Genomic DNA, 21,691 nt, shown 5'->3' with positions numbered 1-21,691 from the left:
TCTGGACAGTCCTGAACACATGTGAGAACAATGAAAGATGCATTAAATCCACCAACATGTCGATCAATCCATATCAATCTAATCCATCCATCCGTCCATCCATCCGTCCAAACCATCTATGCCTGTGTCTTATCTACAGTAGGCCTACTTCTGGAGTTGCAGCAGAAACCTCCTATCTCCTTGTTTCAACTTTTAGTTCCCCCCCCGTAAATAAATTCCCTACTTCATCTACTTCATCGTAATGCAGTTCCATGAAAAAGTAGAGCAAATATCCGATCTTCCAGCTCAGAACATGTGGATGCGAATTTCTATGGAAATTAACGTTGCGATGGGAACGATGTACAAAAACGAATTTCACCCACTTTTTTACCTTGTAAACCTGTGATGTGACAATAAAACTGATTCTGATTCTGATTCTGAGTGACCTTTTTGCAAAAAAGAATTGGAAAGCAAATGTGATTAGGTGTCTGTGGGTTTTATAAATATTGAACCAATGAAAAGTATTCACAAGAGTTTGTGACTAAATAATAACTACATTGAATCGATTGGAACATTATGTTCTTTACATTTTCTGAAAAGTAACAGTTTTGGACTTATAAGGCTTCCACCCGACAGCAACGATGCAGGATTGCAGGCACGGCTTTGGGTGCATGGGCACCTGCCCTTTTGCCTCTGAATGATGCCTTATCAAGAACAACATTTGACAAATAATGTTGTCAAATGTTTTTTACTGCCATCAGTCAGCCATCAGTCAGTTTCAAGAACAGATCCATCGCTGCGCTTGATGAACAAGTGAAAAACAGCAGAGGGCGCTGTTTTTCCTTTTTATTTGACGATGGGTTCCCAGATTGCCTATAGATGGGTTTCCGCGCGACGTCATCACAGAGCAGAGTGTGCAATCTGCGCATGCGGGAGGTAGAACGACCCGGAAGTGCCATTCACTCTATTGTTATTTTCGGGATTTAGATAGGCATAATGCTGCTATTATAGGCATAATAGGCATAATGCTGCTATTATATACAGACAGATCCAACTTCCGACAAATCATTTTTATTGAGTAAAGAAGATATTACAAACTGCATCATTTAATCTACTTTCATTAAACCCGGTGAAGACCATTTATTTTATCAATGTACTATGGCCAGAGCTGCTGCGGGTAATAGCGCCCTCTACAGGCTCTTCCCTCCACTGCGCGCGCATCATCCCCTCATGTTTACAAACGGGAAACCCATCTATGCAGTGACGTCAAGTGCCCTCCCACCTCGTTCATCTCGCAGCTGCATTGCAAACAACTTGTGACAGGCACTCAACAAACAAAATAAGTTCACTCCCCCATCAATAAATTGTTGCTTTTGAAGTATATTTCATGAACATACATAGCCTACAAATCTAAGCCATTTGTTAGTATTACTTCACTTCACACGTCTACTTTGGCCTAGACAGTAGAGTTTATTCAGAGAGGTGACTGTTGGCCCTAGCCTGCAGAGTGGGGGGTACAATTAGCATTCCCAATTGGGGAGACAGAAGGTCTAGGCCTGTGTCGCCATCCCCCCCTTCCTGGCTCATACAGTTGCAAATCGAATCAGGGTCCAGGGACTCAAAGTGTGATCTATTGTTTGTCTAGGTGGGGTCTCACCTTTCAAGGCTGACCCACCCACACATGTACCTCCTCTTTTTCTAAATGTGGTCACTGCTATAAAGATTGACTAAAATGTAAACTTAGTGTGTGTGCCACTCCAAGCCGTGAGGCTGTGGAGCTGGCTGAGGGACCTCAGGGTCCATAGGAACTCTGTTTGTACTATGAAATAAATCGGAAGCAAGTAACCTCACTGACTGGAGTGACGCCTCAATTCATTCCCCAACCATTCATACACACCTCTGGAACATCAAACTAACTACAATATGGCGTTGTTGGCAACTACAAAAGTGCAGGAGAACCTTTACCAAAACCTAATGAAGTCAGTGGTTCAGATACCACACTTTCACACTTCACATTTTGTGAAAGATAGTTACAAAACTGAGATGTGTTAATTTCATGAGCTTTTGTTAGCTTGGTTTGTATAGTCAGGCTAATTGTTTCCCCTATTTCCAATCAATGTGATAATTAAGTAAACTAGCTCCTGGCTTTAGTTTGCCCTCGTCTTAAAGTGAACATGTTAGGTCAGGCTGTTTGTGGTAGAGATGCAAGAGGTAGAGGAGATAGCCCAGGGTGATAGCAGGAATGACATGGGCCAAGTTATTGTGGAACATCTTGCTTCCATTATGTATTATTTCTGGTGTGAAATGGCACGAGGGACCCCAAAAAATGTTCCCCTCCCAAAATTGTCATATTGTGCCCTTTTATGATCTTTGAGCACCTGCCCCTCCAGTGGTCTGCACGGCCCTGAAAAATAGCAATGCCCCCTCCCTGTCTGCAGATAGACAGGAACAAAGGGTACAACTCATTCCGAACTCTGAAGCTTCATAGGTTTTTCATCCAATCTAAGTTATTTCCTTTTGGTTCAGATGGATGTGCAGGAACATGTGGCATGTTTCCATCATCTCTCACAGGGACAGGGTAATTGTATGGGGTAGCAGCATTCATCATTCCGCTGTACTTTGTCCAGGGACTGACCAATGGAAGGGCCATGCCTAGAAGTCCAATAGTGCAGGAGACAAATATCACTGGCTCTTTATGCCACACATTCTTTAGAAAGGCTGCAACCCCCACCATGGTGTCTTCTGGCCACGTTTGAAAAGGCTACTTGAAGATGGATTCAACAGACTGTCGCAAATAGCAAAAGGAAAAGCTAACAATGAACAAGTAGGCCGCAAAGTGACAAAGTTACAGTGAACAAGAGGTGGGCCTACAGTATATACCCCTTTGGTTGCTATGACATTGAGCTATATGTTTCACGCACAAGATCCACAGATCAGCGTAATAAGTCCTTATATGGTAGCCTGTGTACCTTTTATGTCCATATGGAGATCTCTGTATTTGTCTGTCTGTGTCCCTTTTATGCCCATATATGGAGTTCAGTGTCAGCTATGCCCAAATATGGAGTCTAGGCCAGTCTATGATGTCGGTACTATCACTATTTGCGAATTTATTAATCATTTGTGGAACAACCGCTGATCCAACCAACTTCCCACATGGCGGGTGCTCGGCGATACTGATACACACGCCGGCGGTACTCAAGTAATGCAGGGGACACACTCAATCTCACACACACACACACACACACACACACACACACACACACACACACACACACACACACACACACACACACACACACACACACACACACACACACACACACACACACACACACACACACACACACACACACACACACACAGGCAGAGATGTTGTGCATTTATTGAAGGATTTATGTATTTATTGGTGTTGTTTCTACTTTATGAGCCCCAGACAATGATATGAACAGTGTTGTTAGGCTACCATGACTCAGGCATAACCATATAAGTAGTGCAGCTATGCCCAAATATGGAGTGTGTTGTCTAACCTCAATCTGTTGTCATGGCATCAGCTCCACATATGGGCACAAAAGGGGGCATGCCCATATATGGGCATATACTGATGACATCATGGATCTCCATGGGCATAAAAGGGACAAGGACTGACAGATACAGAGATATCCATACAGTATATGGGCATATCATAATGCCCATATATAGGCATATATTGATGACATCAGGGATCTCCATATATGGGCATAAAAGGGACATGGACTGACAGATACAGATATCTCCATAAATGGGAATATCAGTCGGATCGGTGGTGCCACGTAGGTGTGAGGGCCACATAGCGGCCCAAACTCTAGATGTGAACCTCTAGTGAGAAATAAACAGGTAACAGAACAAGTAGCTGGACTGCTTGCAGTTAAAGGGGTAATTAGATGTTTTCAGCCTACATGCTCATACAGCTATGATTAATTTATTGACTTAGGTGAAGTATACACATGGAAATGTTTTCTGATATGTTATATTACAAAAAGGTATGACACTATTATAAAATGTTTGGCACAGAACTGATAAGGTGGAAAGAAATCAATGTGGTTCACATGCAAGTCACAAGTGAGCTACAATGTCCACACATACTGCAGAGTCGGAGAAATCATTGTGTCCTGTGACTCCCGTCTCCCTTTTGTGTCCACATTTATAATTGATAATAGATTAAAGCTAGAACTACTGTATGGTGGGGAGATGCATTGGTTAGAACTAGCCTACTTAACCTACAATATCTGCTTCACCATCATCAGGTCTGTTCAAATATGATTATAGTGAGCTAAAAAGCTAAATAGAATACAACCCTTTACTTACTTACTTACTTATCCTCTTCGTCCCGGTTGGGGCATAAGGCCGCAATAATACACTGCCACTGAATCCTGTCTCGTGCTTTGGCCTGCGCTTCGTCCCAGGAAAGACCCATCTCCTTCAGCTCCATCATCACTGTCCTTCGCCAGGTGATCTTTGGTCTACCCTTCTTTCTCTTCCCAACTGGGGTCCATCTCAAGGCAACTTTGGGTAACCTTTCATTGGGCATCCTCAATACATGACAGAGCCATCTTAACCTCCGTCTCCTTATCTCAAGGGACATATGCAAGCTGCCTGTCTTCTTATAAAGTTCCTCATTCGAGATTCTATTTGGCCAAAAGATGTTGCAGATCGTAAGCAGCTATTGTGGAAGACGTCAACCTTTCTCATATCCTGTTTTGTTACTCTCCAGCACTCAGAGCCATACAGCAGGACAGACTTAACATTGCTGTTGTAGAGCCTGAGTTTGGTTTTAAGGCTATATTGTTTAGACTTCCAGATATTGCGAAGTTGGCTGAAAGCAAAAAAGATGCAATTTGAAGTAAGTGGGAGATGTTTTAGTGCAGTGGTTCAAAAACTTTTTCTAATTTCAAGGACCCCCATAACTCTGTGTTACAGACCTGTAAGTGTAAGGGTCCATTTCGATTTGGATCCCTCAAGGATCCCTGGTACCCACTTTGCAGACCTCCATTGAAGCGATCTGGGCATTGATCCACCTTGGAAAATCTACTAATTTTGAACGTTTCATGACCTTTGACCTCGACCTAATTAAGCCCAAAATTTTATCAGGTGGGCCAGTGGGGTCAGTTCAGCAAAAGCTAAGGTATGGCAAGGTTAGGGTTGCCAACTCCCAGAGATTAAAATAAGGGACACATATCCTGGGCAGATATTTATTTGGGGGGGTCAAACCCCCCAAAACCCCTGAAATGCATAGAAAACTATGCATTTGACCTATAACACAGTAGAAACACAATGGTCTTACACCTGCATTAAGCAACTATTCATGATTTCTTTTTTTTTTTGAGCCAACCTTGCCATACCCAATTGACGCCCCTGAGGTGGGCTAAGGACCACCATCCATCTTTCCTTAAAGGAATGTCACTCCATGGAAATGCTTTCCTGTAAAGTTGCTCACAGACAAAACAAATCAGAGCAGCACCCCCACCTGGTGGGGCGTGGTAATTACATTAATATTAGAAACAATCAGTCACAATCTTTCCTCCAAAATGTAAACCACAAAAAGAAATAAACAGAGGTAAGTGCATCAACTCAGGTAATTTTGAGGTATGTTTACTTATGTATCTTAATTTTTGATACTTCTACTCCACTGTAACAAATATTCCTACATTATGTACAGCACATTAAGTAATTAAAATCACCCCCACCTTTACCAGCTGGTAAAGTGAAGAGCAAATTAATGCATTACCAATCTAGGAAACAAATAAACAAATAAAAAGAATAGTTCTTGAGATATTATGGCATTACTACTTACATTCCAATAACATGATTGTGAAATGGCCCGTTCTACATGAGTATTTTTATGTTTGGTTAAGTACGCATATTTTGATGTTGTCAATACCTTTGTCTCACGTGTGAGTACCACTGAACAAAATGAAAAAACAGATCACACAGAATGATTTCAGTCAGAGTTGTATTAAATTAATCACTTTCATTACTTTAACAAGCACAATTTACAGTCAAAACAGGCTATGGTCCATTAGTGCTTTTGCAAGTAATTACCAAATACATTACTTGTTTGGAACACGCCGGGGCAGGATTATTTGTCAGGTCAGTTTACTCGTGTCACCTTTACCAATATTAGACATTTAGCTGTACAAGACACTCCATGTTACGTTCCTCACTCTTACTTTAGACAGGCATGAGGAAGAGTTGCTGCCTACATCCACACAGACACTTGGTTTTTAACCCATTAAGACCTGAGATCGATCCTACAAATGCCTTCTAAATCGGTAGTTCTCAAAACTTTTTCGTAATTCTAAATTATTCAAAATTTCACTTTCAAGATTTATTTATTTTTTAAATAAAAAAAATAGCAGATGTACAAGCTTGCAACATGGCACGAAGTGACGTGCTGTGAGCTTTATATCTGCTATTTTTGAATAGCCAACGCTAAGATCTAAAATGACACGGATGCTTTCCCGGGTTTCAATGGGTTAAACTCCTTCAGAATGGCTTATTGATGACAACTGGCAGGTGTCCCATTTCATAGGCAACCTGTCGCATACAGAGTGTTTTCATTTTTAATGTACTCCACTGCTCGGTTTCCTGAATGGGGCTCCTTGTCTGCTGGTGGTTAAAAGCTAGTGTTTGGGAGTGATGCTGAATAAGCGTAATAAGGATCAGGGCCAATACCTCTTTGAGTCAGATTCATATCTCGCCGTACAACGGCGTTACACGCTGAAAATAGCCGGTATACAAGTTATTGTGAAAAGTTATATTATAATTATAAATGATAATATAAACATATTTCATATTTGTTGTAGATATTTGTCCTGTACCCACATTTCGTGTCATGTTACGTGTCTCTACCGACTTGCAAATAATTTGCCGTCTTACTACAATGTATGTAGTTTACTACATACATTGTGGGCTTGTAGATCAGCTATTTTCGGCTATTTGCGACGTAGCATAAATTAAGCATCACGCAAGCAACCGCGGCACATCCCCTTGCTCTGAAATTAGTTGGGCTCTATCTTCTTAAAAACATTACCACTGCTACACCTCACTACATCACAGACTAGGAAGAAAAATATATCTCGTCATGTTTAGTTCAGAGAGGAGTGCCTTTTTGGAGGGCCGGGTTTTACTGGGGGGGGGGGGGGTGCGATGGCTCACAGCGTAGACGTGATCATATACTACAACGGTTCCTTCATGCCTTTCCAACAAAGTGAGAACACTGAGGTTACAAATGGCAAATCACAACACACTTAATCCATGTAGCGTTCAGGAAAAGACAAAAAACCTCAACAAAGACATAAATTAAATACATCGATATCTTATCAGGGAATACTGTTGGATGGTTCACAGCATAAACCTGGGAAAGGGAAAAGCACACAAACATTAACCACTTGAACCCTATAATATAATTAGTTGACCGGGGTCCCACAGGGGTCTATCCTTTGGCCAATCTACAACATGTCGCGACCAGTTGTGAGCTTGTACATTGTAGCAATTTTTGATGCATGTTTGCCGAATTATGACATGCCCAGTATAGCGATGCTCGGGTTAAAGTGGTTAAAGATGGAGCCTATTAACGCATGTGTTCTTCAAATCCAATAAATAATAAACAGAAGAATATATATAATAATTGCAATAAAAGAAAACAGGTTATGTCGGTGTCACAAATTCATCTGTTGGGGTCTCGAAAGCACCGATTCTCTTTAAATACCGCAAGGGGAAGGAAAAGAAATTCATCTATAGACATTAAAATGTACTGATGTTGAACAGACAAAAAGTGATTTACAAAAGACAAGTAAATCAACACAGACAGAGCAAGATTAAAATCAATTGTACATATATGTAAACTGGATTTGATTTTCGTTTTTTTTAAGGACATAAAACGTACCCCCCGCCCCCTAAGTGGTGGGGGCGGGGGGCTCCATCTCGGCAAGAGTCGTCCATTTTGTTGCATAACGTTTAGCCTGGTGTTCTTCCGGCTTGACAGGTTGTTTGGGGAAGCAGCGAAAGGGACGGGGGTCGTGGGGATTATGATTCCATACCTCCCAATTACTATAAAGGTGAGTTATTGGGAGGTATGGAACATTTAAACATTTCTTTATTTCCCAAAGAGAGAGAGAGAAAAAAGGGGGGGGAACTGATTTGAATGGAGGACACTGCATTTTCCAAGTCGGCTGGAATGTTGACCGCGTTTAGGTCCTGCCTCCCACGTGTGTGATGGATTGCGGGGGAGGAGGAGGAGGAGGCAGGGAGGAGAGAGGGTGTGCGGAGCCACAGAGGACGGAGTCACATGCTGTACTGGACCAGGGTGTTGTTGTCCAGGGACACTCCAGCCTCTTGCATCTCAAACCTGAGGGGCACAAAGCAAAAGCACAACGGATCAACACTGTGTCATTCTCAAACACTTTCTTTGTTACTTGTGCTTAAATTGGATATGGTGATTTATGTTCCACATGTTGGCATTTACCCACATTAACCTAGGCGTCCCTATTGTGGGAATATCATCATAGGCAAACATAAATAAAAAAAATCGAAATAGGGCTTAATATTAGTTTTTCTAAATGTCCTGAATAACAATTCAACGTCTTTATGATTTTTGAAATCAGACTTCTGAGTAACAGATTAATGGGGAAGCACTAAAGCGGTAGATGATTTTAGTCTAGTTTCCTTGCATTGATAGCCCAAAACAGTTGATCTACAAGGTCACAACGCATCACAGATCGGCTATTTTACTGCAGGTTTCAGTTTTCTCAAAAAGTAACAGTTTTTGGACATTTCCACCCGACAGCGAACGGCTTAAAACCTCTGGAAACTCACCATTCGGATGTGGAGATGGTGTAGTAGATGGGAGGCTGGGGGGCGGCGCAGAGGGAGCTGAGATCCTGCAGGCCCGACGCCCCCATGTTGGGGAAGAGCAGCCAGTCTCCCACGCTGAGCTCTGGCAGCAGGCAGCGCTCCACCACCTGGTCCAGCTGGTCCAGAGACGGGCCCCACAGGCTGCTGGGGTGCACCGCTTCATCAGCCCGCAGCACACGCTGGGCGGGAGAGAGAGACAGTCAAATTAATTAAACCAGCAATCCCCAAACTTTTTTCCATCTCAAGGACCCCCAGTTCACCACGCTTTAGGCTACGGATCCCCCATGTGTTACCGATCATTTAGTTGGGGACCCGCCTGGATTCCCCCTCGGGGACCCCTGGGGGTGGGGGACCCCACTTGAAGAACCACTGTTGTGTTCTGCATTAAAACAACCCGCAAGGCTTGCAGAGTCGTTTCTGCTTTTCGCTACCACGTGGTGATTGTGAATCCCTACACTGCCCTGATGCCAGATATCCAACCACTTGAGTAAATTGTCGAATTTAGCTGATCTATAAGCTCGCAATGTCGTATTGTGACATGTTGTGAGCTTGTAGATCTGTTATTTTCACTTTTTTACGTTTATCTATAATGACCTGCCCAAAGCTTTTCAAAATTTTTCATATGTTTTCCAAAATACTGAAAATATTTGTATTCATTTAAAAAAAATATATTTCTACTTTGGCTGTGCTACACCGTCCCAGATTAAAGTATGAAATATGGACTAAGTGGTTCATATGATTTTATACAGCTACTACCATGGCGAGGACTCGCATGGTAAACAAGATGCTCGATCTCTTCCTGGTAAAACAAAATAGTATCCGTTTCATGGGCACAATTTGTAAACATCCGGGTGACTCCAGTTATCCCCTGATCGTCGGCCTCATTTCGTGGCCTCTTTTCTCCATTCAGCTTGGAGTTGCTATCAGATGGCTGGAACGGGAGCAATAGGTCTTCGCTTGCTGCTTACCTTGTGTGCGGCCGGGGTGGGGATGGCGCTCCCTAGCAGCTTGTGGCTGAATGAGCTGTACACGCCCTCGCTCATGTAATACAGGAACTCAGGTTCACCGCCGGGACTCGGGTCTCCTGTACAAAATACACATTAGTACTTCAGAAATGCAGGATGTGAAATATCAGCCCGCCCTCCCTCAAGTGAATACCTCCACACGTGGGAAATTCAATCTGTGCCGTTTTTCTTGCGACACACTGTTATGCAACGGCCACGTAACGGTCGGGGTTTTATTGCACAACCGCGGCGCGCTTAGATTAGATGTGAATGGTAATCTCAAAAGCTCGGAGGCGATTTGGACGTGTACGGGCAACCGTGCTGCGCTTTCACTGCAAGGGGAAAGCACGGTGCAGGGTGAAAGAAGGGGAAAAATAGAGTCTGAGGGTGTGCTGGACTTTAAGTACTTTAACCCCGGCATCCCTATTTTGGGCAAATTTTGAAAATGTGTGATCACATGTTTTTACCCATTTACTTTTTTTTTTAACAGCGAAAATAGCAGATCTGCAAGCTCACAACACGTCGCGAGCTTGTAGATCTGATATATGTCGTACAATCACCCACCTGGAGTCAGGCTGTCCCAGTGCTGGCTCACTGCCTTCTTGCTGATGACGTTGACGGCCAGGCAGAAGGCTGAGGCCACATAGAAGCTGCCAGGCTGGGCGAGTACCTGCACCCCGGAGAGCGGGGGGAAGTAGGCATCCAGCAGCGGACTGACCGCGCACTCAACCTGCACGCGCACACACACACACACACACACACACACACACACACACACACACACAAAGCAGATACAGCAAATTAGCTTTGTAGAGCTACACAATTAAACACAAAAATGAATTTAACTGATTAATGTTAAGAATATTATTTAGAAGGATGCTAGGTTTGATGTTTACCTAGTTCATTTATTTGAGGCACTACACTTCTCTTTGCACTTGTACCTTCTCGTTTGTTGACTAGGGTTCATGCCTACTCTGATCACACAGTGACACACACACTGGTAAGTCACTCTGGATACAAGCTAAATGCCTACATTGTACTTGAAATATATGCAGAATGTGTGCAGGATCAGCACACTTTATTTCAATGCTCAAATGTAATAAAATTATAATTCAATTTCACTGGTAAGGGACTAATTACTTGGCTGAAGGCAGTTGTTTGGTTACCTGTTTGAGCTGATAGTCTGAGCCAGAGAATCCACCACCGATGTCCAAGATGTTCATGCTAAAACCCAGCTCCGCCTGCACAGAGTGACAGCCAACAATCACACTTGGTTATTACAGTACACAGTAAAATCCTCAATGCTCATTTAAAGAGGGTGTGAGTATCTCAATATTGGGTGAGATGTTTGTTAAAAAGTGTGAAAGAGCCATTTTCTGATATTAACACATCGAGTGCCAAAAACGGTCCGGACCGTTTTTGAGAATCCAAACGAGAAGTGTCGAAAACGATCCGGACAGTTTTTGACCCAATTTTATTTTTATACGTTGGGCGCACGTGGGGCGCTCTAACGAAACTTTGGGATCATCCAAGGAGTTTCTGAGAAGGAGAGGCCGGATGTGGATCTATGTCAAAAATCCTTCCGGTCGGCCTTTCCAATGTTAGCTCCTTGACTAAAAGCTTAATATCTCCATTTCGTTTAACGTGGTGGAAGCGAGCCGTTTTCGATCGGCGATCACTCTGCAATGGAGGATCGCGTTAGAAATATTATTGTTCCAGGCGTTAGTCGGGACCCTCCGCCGTCTCGCACGCACGCTTTGTTTACATGCACTTCCGCGTCGGGGCTTCTACAGCACGAAAGGTATCAACATAAGTGGATGGAAGAATAGCAGGCACTGAACGTATACATTTTTAATAAACCTCTGGCACCCGATGTGTTAATCATTGCTATAGTGTTTGCTCAGTAACAGGGGTTTCCCCGTCTCTCCAGCTCTTTGGTAAACAGAAAATACATTTTCAGGTCGGGATATCAATTGTACCCAATCAGGAGAGAGAACTCATACAGGATACAGCATAAACAAGTGAAATTGGAAGTGATGAAGCAAAAAACGATTGAATTTAGAAGTGGGTTTTTTCTTGATACTTTTTTTTTTTGCTAAGCTGGTCTGTTGAGCTCAGATACGGTTTACCCTGCCACCACCCCACCTCCTTGTGAACATGTCTGGACATGAAACTGAGCACGAGCTGAAAACACTGCTCTGAGTGGCCGCTCTAGCTGCGCTGTCCCTGCCACTGTGTGTAGCCCAGTGATTCTTAAATATGTTCAAGTCAAGGACCCCTAAATGAATATGTACTATGTGGCCACAGACGCCTGTTAAAAATGATTTTGTGCAGGGAACCCCAAAAAGGATTTGTCAACAAGCTCACAAAACACACTGTGAGCTCTTAGAAAATAAAATGGGCTTGAGTGTTTAAACTGTTCCTCATTCAGCTGGGGACTCCCTGGAATCCCATCAAGGACCCCTGGGGGTCCCCGGCAAAATGAGGAACAGTGTAGCCTACTTAAACAATAGTAGGCCTAATAGCTCCTCACAGTGACTCCTGTGATTTCCTCACTATCAATCATGTGGCATGATGTGGAAATAAAAACACAAGGAAGATTTTATAAATGTTGCCTTCACTAAGGCTATTGGAAATGCAGAAGAGAGGTGTCAATGTTTTTTTATTTTATTTGGGGACGAGCAGAGCAAATATTGACTTGTGGGGGTCCGTGGCCTTATGTATATCAAACTGGGGGTCCTTGAAATAAGAAGGTTTGAGAACCACCGTCTTAAAACCTTTGAAAATGTCATCATAGGTGTGCTCACCCCCATGTCGAAGACACAGCGGGCGTCCGACAGCGCGTGGGCGTAGGCCTTCTGGAGGTCCGGGCAGGACGTGGGGACGTGGAAGGTGACCCCGGCCACCTGGACGCCCAGCTCCTTCGCCAACTCCAGGAGGTGGCGGCAGCTCTTCAGGGACAGGCCGAACGCCATGCTGGTCTCGGCCGCGTGGGCCTCGGTGCTCAGCTGCAGCAGCAACCTGTAGTGAAGACGGAACAAAACGTTAAGTACAGGATAACCACAACGCTGATGGAAGGTTTACATGTACTTCAAAGAAAACATAATAATGATAATAACTAACAAAAAACGAAAGGTCAAAACTAAATGATTTTAAATACATTATTTTATAATAAATTAAAAAAAATCAATTTGTTAGATTTACGAGATGCAAGAAATAAAAACTACAGTTGATCCAAAACTAATCCAAAAACGACATGGATTGACTCCCATGTCAACTGCAATTACGTAGCCTTGTATCATGTTCTTTTCAGATCTGCTGAGCACACAGAGAATCAAAACAAGAGATAAGCAGGCCTGCTTTTACAGCTCGTTGTGGTCACCTACTTGGCGCACGGGTGAGCGCGGGCGATCTTGCACAGCTCGGCCTGGTTGTCACAGACCAGGTGTCGGACGTTGTTCTTGGCGGCATGTTTGATGTGGGCCAGCTGCTTGCAGACACCCGACAGGATGATGTTGTCTGGGGGTACGCCGTGTTCCAGCGCCATGCTCACCTCAGCCTGGGGTGATAACAGGACACATTATTACACTTTTGGCTTGTTTAAATTGCAAATAAGCCACAAATCATACATGTTGGCTAAAAAGCATTCGAGGATAGAACACTATAAAGTCCAGGACTTATTTCCATTGTGGTCCTCTCATAAACAACAGAATAGTGTCAATCCACGACTGGCAAATCAGCTATATTAAATAAAACCAATTTACATAACAAAACATCACACAATAACAAAAAACAACAGAAGTTAAAATAAAATAAATACAAATGTTAACTACTTAATTCATTAAAATATAAACTGCTTGATTCACGCTAGGAATATTAAACCACTTTCACCCTGGTGTCCCTATATTGAACATCATAAGTGAAAATAGCATACAAGCTCATCAAATTGCAGTTCGGCTATTTTCGCTGTGCGACACTTTCGTAAGCCGAAGAAAAAAAATAAGGCTTAACCACATGAGCCCCAGCGAACTACAAGCTCACAATGCATCACGGCGCGTTGTGAGCTTGTAGATTGGCTATTTTCAACGACAAGAGGTAAAAAATTACGGGACCAAGTACAGACCCTTGGGGGAGACCGGTCAAGTCAGGTTAAAGTGGTTAAAGTGTTTGTGAGCACTGCAAAACAAAAAAAAACTGTGGTAAAATGGCATATGGCAAGTGTGTTGCATAAGCTGAGAGGACAGCTGTCTTTAGATGACAAATAATCAATTGATGACATAACTGGACCACAAGGTCAAGTGCTTTCATACGAGCCATTGGACCAGCACAGCTTGTGGTTCCTACATGACAAATCGAGCATGAACAACTGTGCTGAAAATACCCATGACCACACTACACACTGCTTTCACTACTGTACGAGATGAGCACATACATTTCAATGATGTGCCATAATCTTGGTATGAGCTATCAGGACTATTTTCAGGTCAATACCATTATTATATTAGATGATGAACAATGATATATCGTGCATCCCTACTACTAAATGGCAGCGATCTGAACTCGTATATGGAGCCTGCTCACCTTGTTGGCACAGACGAATCCAAGTCCCAGGGAGGAGAGCACCTCGATGACCACCGGACTGCTGTTGCACTTGACTGGGAAATATGGCCGCAGTTGGGGTGCCGCGCTCTGCCAGCGCACGTGCTGCCGCATCAGGGCGCCCAGGTCACCAACTACAAACGGGCTCTTCTCCGCCTGGGGACAAATCGGGGATAAAGAATACACTGAGTGAGCACAATGAGTTATGGCCATTATGGTCAAAGGCTGCTTTGTTACTGTGACCTGTAACATGACCAGCACCCCATTGATGACCGAGTCGCGACTTATCGCATCAGTTAAAAAGAAACTAAAAATGACACTGAAAAACTTGCTAGAGAATGGGATTCTTTAAAGACAGGGCAAATGGCTCCTTTTAAAACGCTGGGAATTCAAATTACATATGTTAAGAACAGTATTCTCATGAACAATAAATATTATATTTATTTTGGAAATTGGTGTTTGAACAGCTAAATCCACCAGCCCCCAACATTCAGAAAACATTCAGTAATTTGTTTGTGGAAGTGGAAGAACTCACCCAAGCTCTGTATTAATGAAGGATACCTACTGTATATCATCAATATACATTTAATTTCACAGTTAACAATAGAGGCTTCTTCCAGAGCATTGCAAATAGAGCTAGCTTAGAATGAGATACACATAATGTACATTTATAGGCCAATATTATACACAGTCAATAAACTATGGAAAATCTAGCAACTTCCTCCACTTATTTCATGATTCTTTATACCCGCACAGCTGCATTTTCAGCAGTTATGGAGAACTTATCACTGCAGCAGGTCATTTCCATATCATATTTTTTTTAAAGCAACTGATATTGTTGTCCAGATATAGACTAGTATGTAAATGTCTGAAGTTGTCCCTTATCTGACTTTCACCCTACCTTTAAAAGCCACTTAACCCCTATATACTTAGTTGACCGCGCCCCCCCAGGGCGCTATACTAGGTCCACATGCATTTCTCTCTACAAGCTCGCAACGCGTTGTGAGCTTGTAGATGTGCTATTTTCGCAGAATGTTTGCCCTAGAATAGGGATGCTAGAGTTCATGTGGTAATGTTTGTGTGGCAAACAGGTGTAAACGCACAAAGTAGAGCTATGGTGGGGGGTCAGGATTACATGGCTTATACCTATCCAATCCATTTAACCTGACAGAGAGGGCCAAGAGGATTAGTGTGTCTGATAAAATCGACAGAGGGGTCAAAATAAGAATCAGGTGAATGTTCCTGATGGACTTATGTGAAATGAGCTCCAAAGCAGTTAATTAAGCACATTAAACCTGGTGTCCTGAAACGTTTCAATACTTAACAGCAACAACAACGTCTAAAAGCTAATAACATTCAAGTTCACATGTTGAGACAATGTCAAATTATATAACATGGGCACTGTTTTTCACATTATTAGATTTTCCAGGATTTAAAAAGATATGTTGCCCTGTCTTTATGAGGTTTAAAAAGAACAATCAACAGGTGTATTGTGAACTGACCAGAGCCTGTTCACAGATGTGTCCGTCGATGACATCTTCAATGGTCACTCCTCCCTCCAGGAGGTCAATGACATAGCTGGGGTCGTCAGCAAGTCCTTTCATCTCTCAACCGTAGTCCAGTAAGCTTACAATCATAAAGAGGAGTTCAGCGAGTCAAGGGGAGACTGAGCCGATGGGGTTCTGCCGGTATGCAACAAACTAACACAAGAAAACAAACAACAATCAGGTCAAAAGCTTGCTCCGTTGAGTAAAGGAGACAAGACGAAACACATAGACAACACATTAGTGAACTTTTACCCAGATCTAGAATAAACAGATACAATGCACATGCACGGTTAGTCACAATTCTTTCAGTTCCACAGTGGTCATTCTCACCCACAAAGACCGATATATCAATCTGACCAATATATTAGTCATTATTGATTTGCCTTCTTTGTTTTTGCATCAATACCTGCAATTCTGCAGATAATCCAGATTTTTCACCACTTTCGAACTGGCGGCCCTGTTTTGGTTATGTCATCATAAGGAAAAATGAATGAAATCAAATAGGGCTTAAGTGGTCAATTTCAAGTATACATTAAGTGGTTAATCAGACTAATCAATTGTCGATTATATAAACTATTAATTATTCAATTAATCAAAGAAAAGTAATCGATTGAATAATAATCGCTGAGAAGATCATCGACAGTTGCAGCCCATTTAGTAGTACATATAGTACATTTTCTAGCGGGACTTGAAAGAGACGGACTCTGTGTGACATGTCAGATTTGTTACACGTCAGCAGCACACGTGACTTCCTCATGCATGACAGACGGTCAGAGACTACATGACTCTACTCTCACATCAACCCACTGTCAAATGAAATCAGACCAGCGGATTAGTGCACACACTGCAAACATTTCACTGAACACCTGACAGCCACATTCCCCTCAGAAGACACTGAATGAGTGGCTGATTCTGGATTTGTCTGGTTCTCAACTGATAGCCTGTTATGATAACATTGTGTGTGTGTGTGTGTGTGTGTGTGTGTGTGTGTGTGTGTGTGTGTGTGTGTGTGTGTGTGTGTGTGTGTGTGTGTGTGTGTGTGTGTGAGTGAGTGTGAGTGAGTGAGAAAGAGAGGGAGTGTATGTGTACTTGTATTACTATACTTGTGAGGGCAAATGTCCCCACAAGTATAGCATAATTTGAGAAATGGACATTGTGAGAACAACTTTCCTGATCCTCACTAGAGTTTTATGGTTTAAAAAAACGTATAAATTAGGAAAAGATTCAGGTTGGGGTTAGGCATTTGGAGACGAATTATGCCTGATATATACTTGGTTGCACATCGGTGTCATGCACCGAAAATAGCAGATCTACTGAAATCTTGACATTTTCATGTCCTACTCACTACTAAAAATGTGTGTGTGTGTGTGTGTGCTCAGCTACTCACATGGACAAGTCAGGAGATGGACGTGTCCCACTATCAGCTAGGATCCCAAGGCGGCTCTGCGTTAAAGTCAAAGTGCTCCCGGTAGAGAGCCGCCCCTAGGCCTTCTGGGTAGCGCCTATACAACTGTGCAGAGACGGGGGAGCCCTGCAGGATGAAGAGCACGCAAAGTTTGTTACATAGAGAAGGCATAGAAAAGAATGTGTGCCAAAGTCAAACCTGACACGGTTTTATGTCACAGTTTCTCAACCAGAGTGCCAGGATCCAAAAGTGGGTTGCAAGGCGTTCCCACAGGGTTGTGAACAAGGAACAAGTTCAATAAAAGAACACTGTACTGCTAAGCAACATGAGGTCTCGCATCTCTATTCTTGGCAGGTCACCATAATAAGCGAACATTTGGCAAAAATTGTCAAACATTCGAAGAAAATAGTCGATTGCAGGGTCTCCCGCAGGGAAAAAAACGTAGTCTAGGTGCTACTGGAGGGCGTGCACGTGCCTGCGCACGCTGGGGCTTCACAATATGGACAAAATGTCATTCCTCAATAGTTATGCCAAATATCTCAATAGCGATACAATACACAATAATATGACTATGAGTCACAAATATGTTTAAGTGTAGCAAGCAACAGTGAAAACCAAACATTCTTCAAATAACAGCATATTAGAGGTTAATTACACTCTTCCAACGTTTAGTCTGACATTTAGTCTCTGTGCTGACCAATTCAGTCTTGGTGGTGTTCCTAGACTGAACTGGTCTGAAACAAATCCTGCATTATTTGCAGATATTAAGGTTATTATATAATATTTCAGCCAAGAGGTTTGGTGTAGAGAGAGGAAAAGGAGGGGCCAGGTATAGAGCCCTAGGGGAAACAATTGAGTCACTGACATGTACAACCATGCAGGCATACACACACGTGTGTTCACGTTAGGTAAAGAACATTGTTGTCACAGGCTAGTGTGGGTGGCTTAATACAGCTACAGTGGGTGGCACTGGCTTACAGTAACAGTAGTGCTCTCGCTGTCTTGAGGTTAAAAGAGTTAACCAACAACCTTGAGTCATATTTGCTCTCTGCCCCTCTGTTCTAAACGTAACCGACACAATCAATACATTAGGTAACTTTCCCTTTATGGTAACTGGGCTTAATGGCTTTACATTCCAACCTTGTAAAAACATCCATTATAACTAGTTAAAAATAAATGCTGATACAATGTCAACACATATGTCACTATTAAATGCTTGATAACAACAATACAAGCACTCTTGTGCCCAGTTAGAAAACTTTGCAGCCAGGGACACATTTTTCCCTCTCTCGCTAATACCAGGGACATTGAACAAAATATGGAGGTATTAACATGATTTCATTGAAGGATCTAACTTCAGTGTTGTAATAGTGTTGTAATAACATGCCCACCATGCGATGAAACTACAAACTAGTACCTATGTGACAAGATAGATCATGAACAGCTTAAGTTATCAACTTGTAACTCTGAGAGGGTATGTACCCTTGTGGGGCCATTTTGGTTCCATTTTGTACCCTCTCAGAGTGCTAAAACCCTGAGGATTGGACTGTGTGTATACAGATGACACTTGTATTTTCCCTCTCTCGTTAATATCAGGGACATCTGAAGGTATAAACGTGATTTAAGCACAAGATATTTGAAGGATCTAACTTCAGTGTTGTAATAGTGTTGTAATAACATGCCCACCATGTGATGAAACTACAAACTAGTACCTATGTGACAGATAGATCTTGAACAGCTTCAGTTATCAATTTGTAACTCTGAGACGGTGCTACGATTACGAATGGAACCAAATGGACCCTTGCGGGTTTGAGAACCGTTGGTGTATACAGCTGAACATGACACTTGTATTTGAATGGCTGTGTATAGAGAACGCTAGTGGCGCTGTTAACAGCTTCCATACATTTATACACGTCGCTACATAACATTCCAGTTCATTCAGAAAGAACCCAATCTCAAAACGGCAAGCACATTAAAAATCTAAAAAATCTACAGTACAGTGTGACAAAAGAAACGCTCTGATTCACGAGATTATCCAACGTAACGGTGAGAACGAACAGGCTGAATCGGCCGTGGCGGTGTGTCATGTGCGGCCGAGCAGAAAAGAGCAGCCCGCCGCCTAGCATTGCCTCGGCCGCCATGGTGGCTCCGCTTCTGCTCGGTGTTGCCAGGTTTTGAGAGAGAAATAAGCAACCCAGGTCTAGGAAAACAAGTCCAAAAGAAGCGACACATAACACTTTAAACCACAGCAAATAACCAATCTAACCAAGCTCACAACACAAGCGCTGTGAGCTTGTATCTCTGCTATTAGTTTTTTAAATCTTGAAAATAAAATGTGGAATAACAACACAAATCTGGCACAAAACATTTTCAGATGGGGGTTAAGGGGACAAATACAATTCATCATTCATGACATGAAAATATTTGAGAACCACTGGTTTAAATATTAGCCCAAATAAGCCCTACACTTTAGAAATAAGTCCCAAAAAAATCAACCACCAATATTTACAAGCGACTTTACAGAAAAAGAAGCCCGAAGTGGGTTATAATAAGCCGAGTAGCCGACATGGCAACACTGCTTCTGCTGCTCAACCCGCGGGGCTCATCATGGAAGTCACTCACAACGGAGAAACAAACAGAAACAAGTCACATATGATACAAAACGGCGTTACTTACGTGAGAAAACGGCGAGAATGTCTTGGAAAATCGTCTTCTCTTTTTCGGCGGAATTTTTAAAGAGTAGTGGGCACAACGATGTAAGAAAGAAAGCGGCCTGTTGGTGCCATATGCTTAGTGTGTGTGTGCGGGGAGGGACGGAGCGGTGGAGCGGTAGTGTGTGTGTGTTCGTCTCTCTCTCTCTGTTGGCTGCTGGGAGGAGAATGGATACGGACAGGAAGTAGTGCGACCACCGTAGTCAACCGCCCGGGGGCGGGGCCTTCGTCGTTCAAGTTCGACCAATCACGTCCCGCCGCTCTCCAACCACCACCAAATATGTATTTCCGAATTATTTATTGTTATTATTACCGTAACTAGTACAAGTACATTTACTCAAGTACTGTACTGTACAATGTTGAGGTATTTTAACTTCCTTCAGTATTAACAATTTTCAATACTTTAACTTCTACCCCACTACATGTCAGACCACTACTTTTTCCACCACTTGGATTTGTTATGTTTATTTGGGTTATGCAACCTCCCCAAAACCTTCCATATATACGCTGTAGATGGCGGTTCAATAGCACTCAATTGTTCTTGTTGTTTTCAGGTCTGCATGAGCTGAATGAAACTATTTTCCTTCGTGGTCTATTATTGGTTCTCAATCTGGGGTCCAGGGACCATCAAGGTCCCTTGATTGGGTTTGCAGCCAAGTCAATATTTACTTTTCACTGTGATTCAATTTACTTACTCTTATACTTATACTTACTTACTCTGCCTTATCTTAGTTTCTTTTCTCCTTAAAAGTATTTTTCTTTTTTTTCGCCCTCTCCCCCTGGCCCCCACACACACACATGTAAAGCGACTTTGAGTACTTAGAAAAGTGCTATATAAATTCCAGGTATTATTATTATTATTACTTGAAATGATAACGATACAAAAAGTTATGAGTGATTATTTCAACGATATTTTTCAGTACTATACACCACTATGAATGTATTTCTTATGTACAAATATGACATTAAGACATTCGTATTTAGTTGCATTTCATGTAAATCAAACCATCTTTTCCTACCAGGGTCCCTCTGTGCCTAGAAACTGATCAATTGCAAAGGCACATTAACAACCACCACGTAAACAAACAAAGACCCCCAAAAATGTATCTAGTCACAACACCTGTATAAGTGTACAGGTCAGGATTCTTGTCAGAAAAAGTGTGCCGTTCACCACTTGGTTTCATATTATTCTCATTGAGATAAAGAGATAAAGCAGGGATTTTAACTCAATCGATCTTTTCAACAAATCCGAATAACAGCGTTTACTTTAACGTTCTAGTCCTACTACTTACATTTAGTGTTTAGCAGAATGCTGAAATACTGAATTGTCACCGTCCACAATGAATACACACCTCACCATGTCAACTTACTCTTTGAAATGTTTTTAATTGCATTTCCAAAGTTCATCAAACATAATCACTGAGGGTGTGACTGAAACTTTGTACCCTTGGCTTAAAGCTGACATCATATTAGTATTACTGTAGCCATTTGAGTGCCACGTGTAGTGTCTCTATATTCTGGGGTAAACATTCTGCGAAAACATCCATTCTACAA

At 42.4% G+C, this 21,691-nt stretch overlaps 1 protein-coding gene across 1 annotated transcript; it reads right to left on the bottom strand.

The window, feature by feature from the left end:
- Positions 1-5,954: 5,954 nt before the first annotated feature.
- On the bottom strand, positions 5,955-20,289 carry azin1b (antizyme inhibitor 1b). The gene is made up of 11 exons (XM_080442440.1): positions 20,103-20,289; positions 17,409-17,552; positions 15,977-16,174; positions 14,457-14,630; positions 13,262-13,434; positions 12,683-12,896; positions 11,042-11,116; positions 10,440-10,605; positions 9,840-9,955; positions 8,833-9,050; positions 5,955-8,365 (listed from the first exon to the last, which is right to left on the bottom strand). Exons 3-11 carry the CDS (start codon positions 16,076-16,078, stop codon positions 8,302-8,304), a joined length of 1,302 nt encoding a protein of 433 aa, XP_080298566.1. The 5' UTR covers positions 16,079-16,174; positions 17,409-17,552; positions 20,103-20,289; the 3' UTR covers positions 5,955-8,301.
- Positions 20,290-21,691: the final 1,402 nt, after the last annotated feature.

This window comes from Gymnoscopelus braueri (assembly GCF_963280865.1).
Source record: "Gymnoscopelus braueri genome assembly, chromosome: 11".
NCBI classification, from domain to species: Eukaryota; Metazoa; Chordata; class Actinopteri; order Myctophiformes; family Myctophidae; genus Gymnoscopelus; species Gymnoscopelus braueri.
Note: the sequence above shows the minus strand (reverse complement) of the source record. Positions and strands in the feature narration are given on the sequence as shown.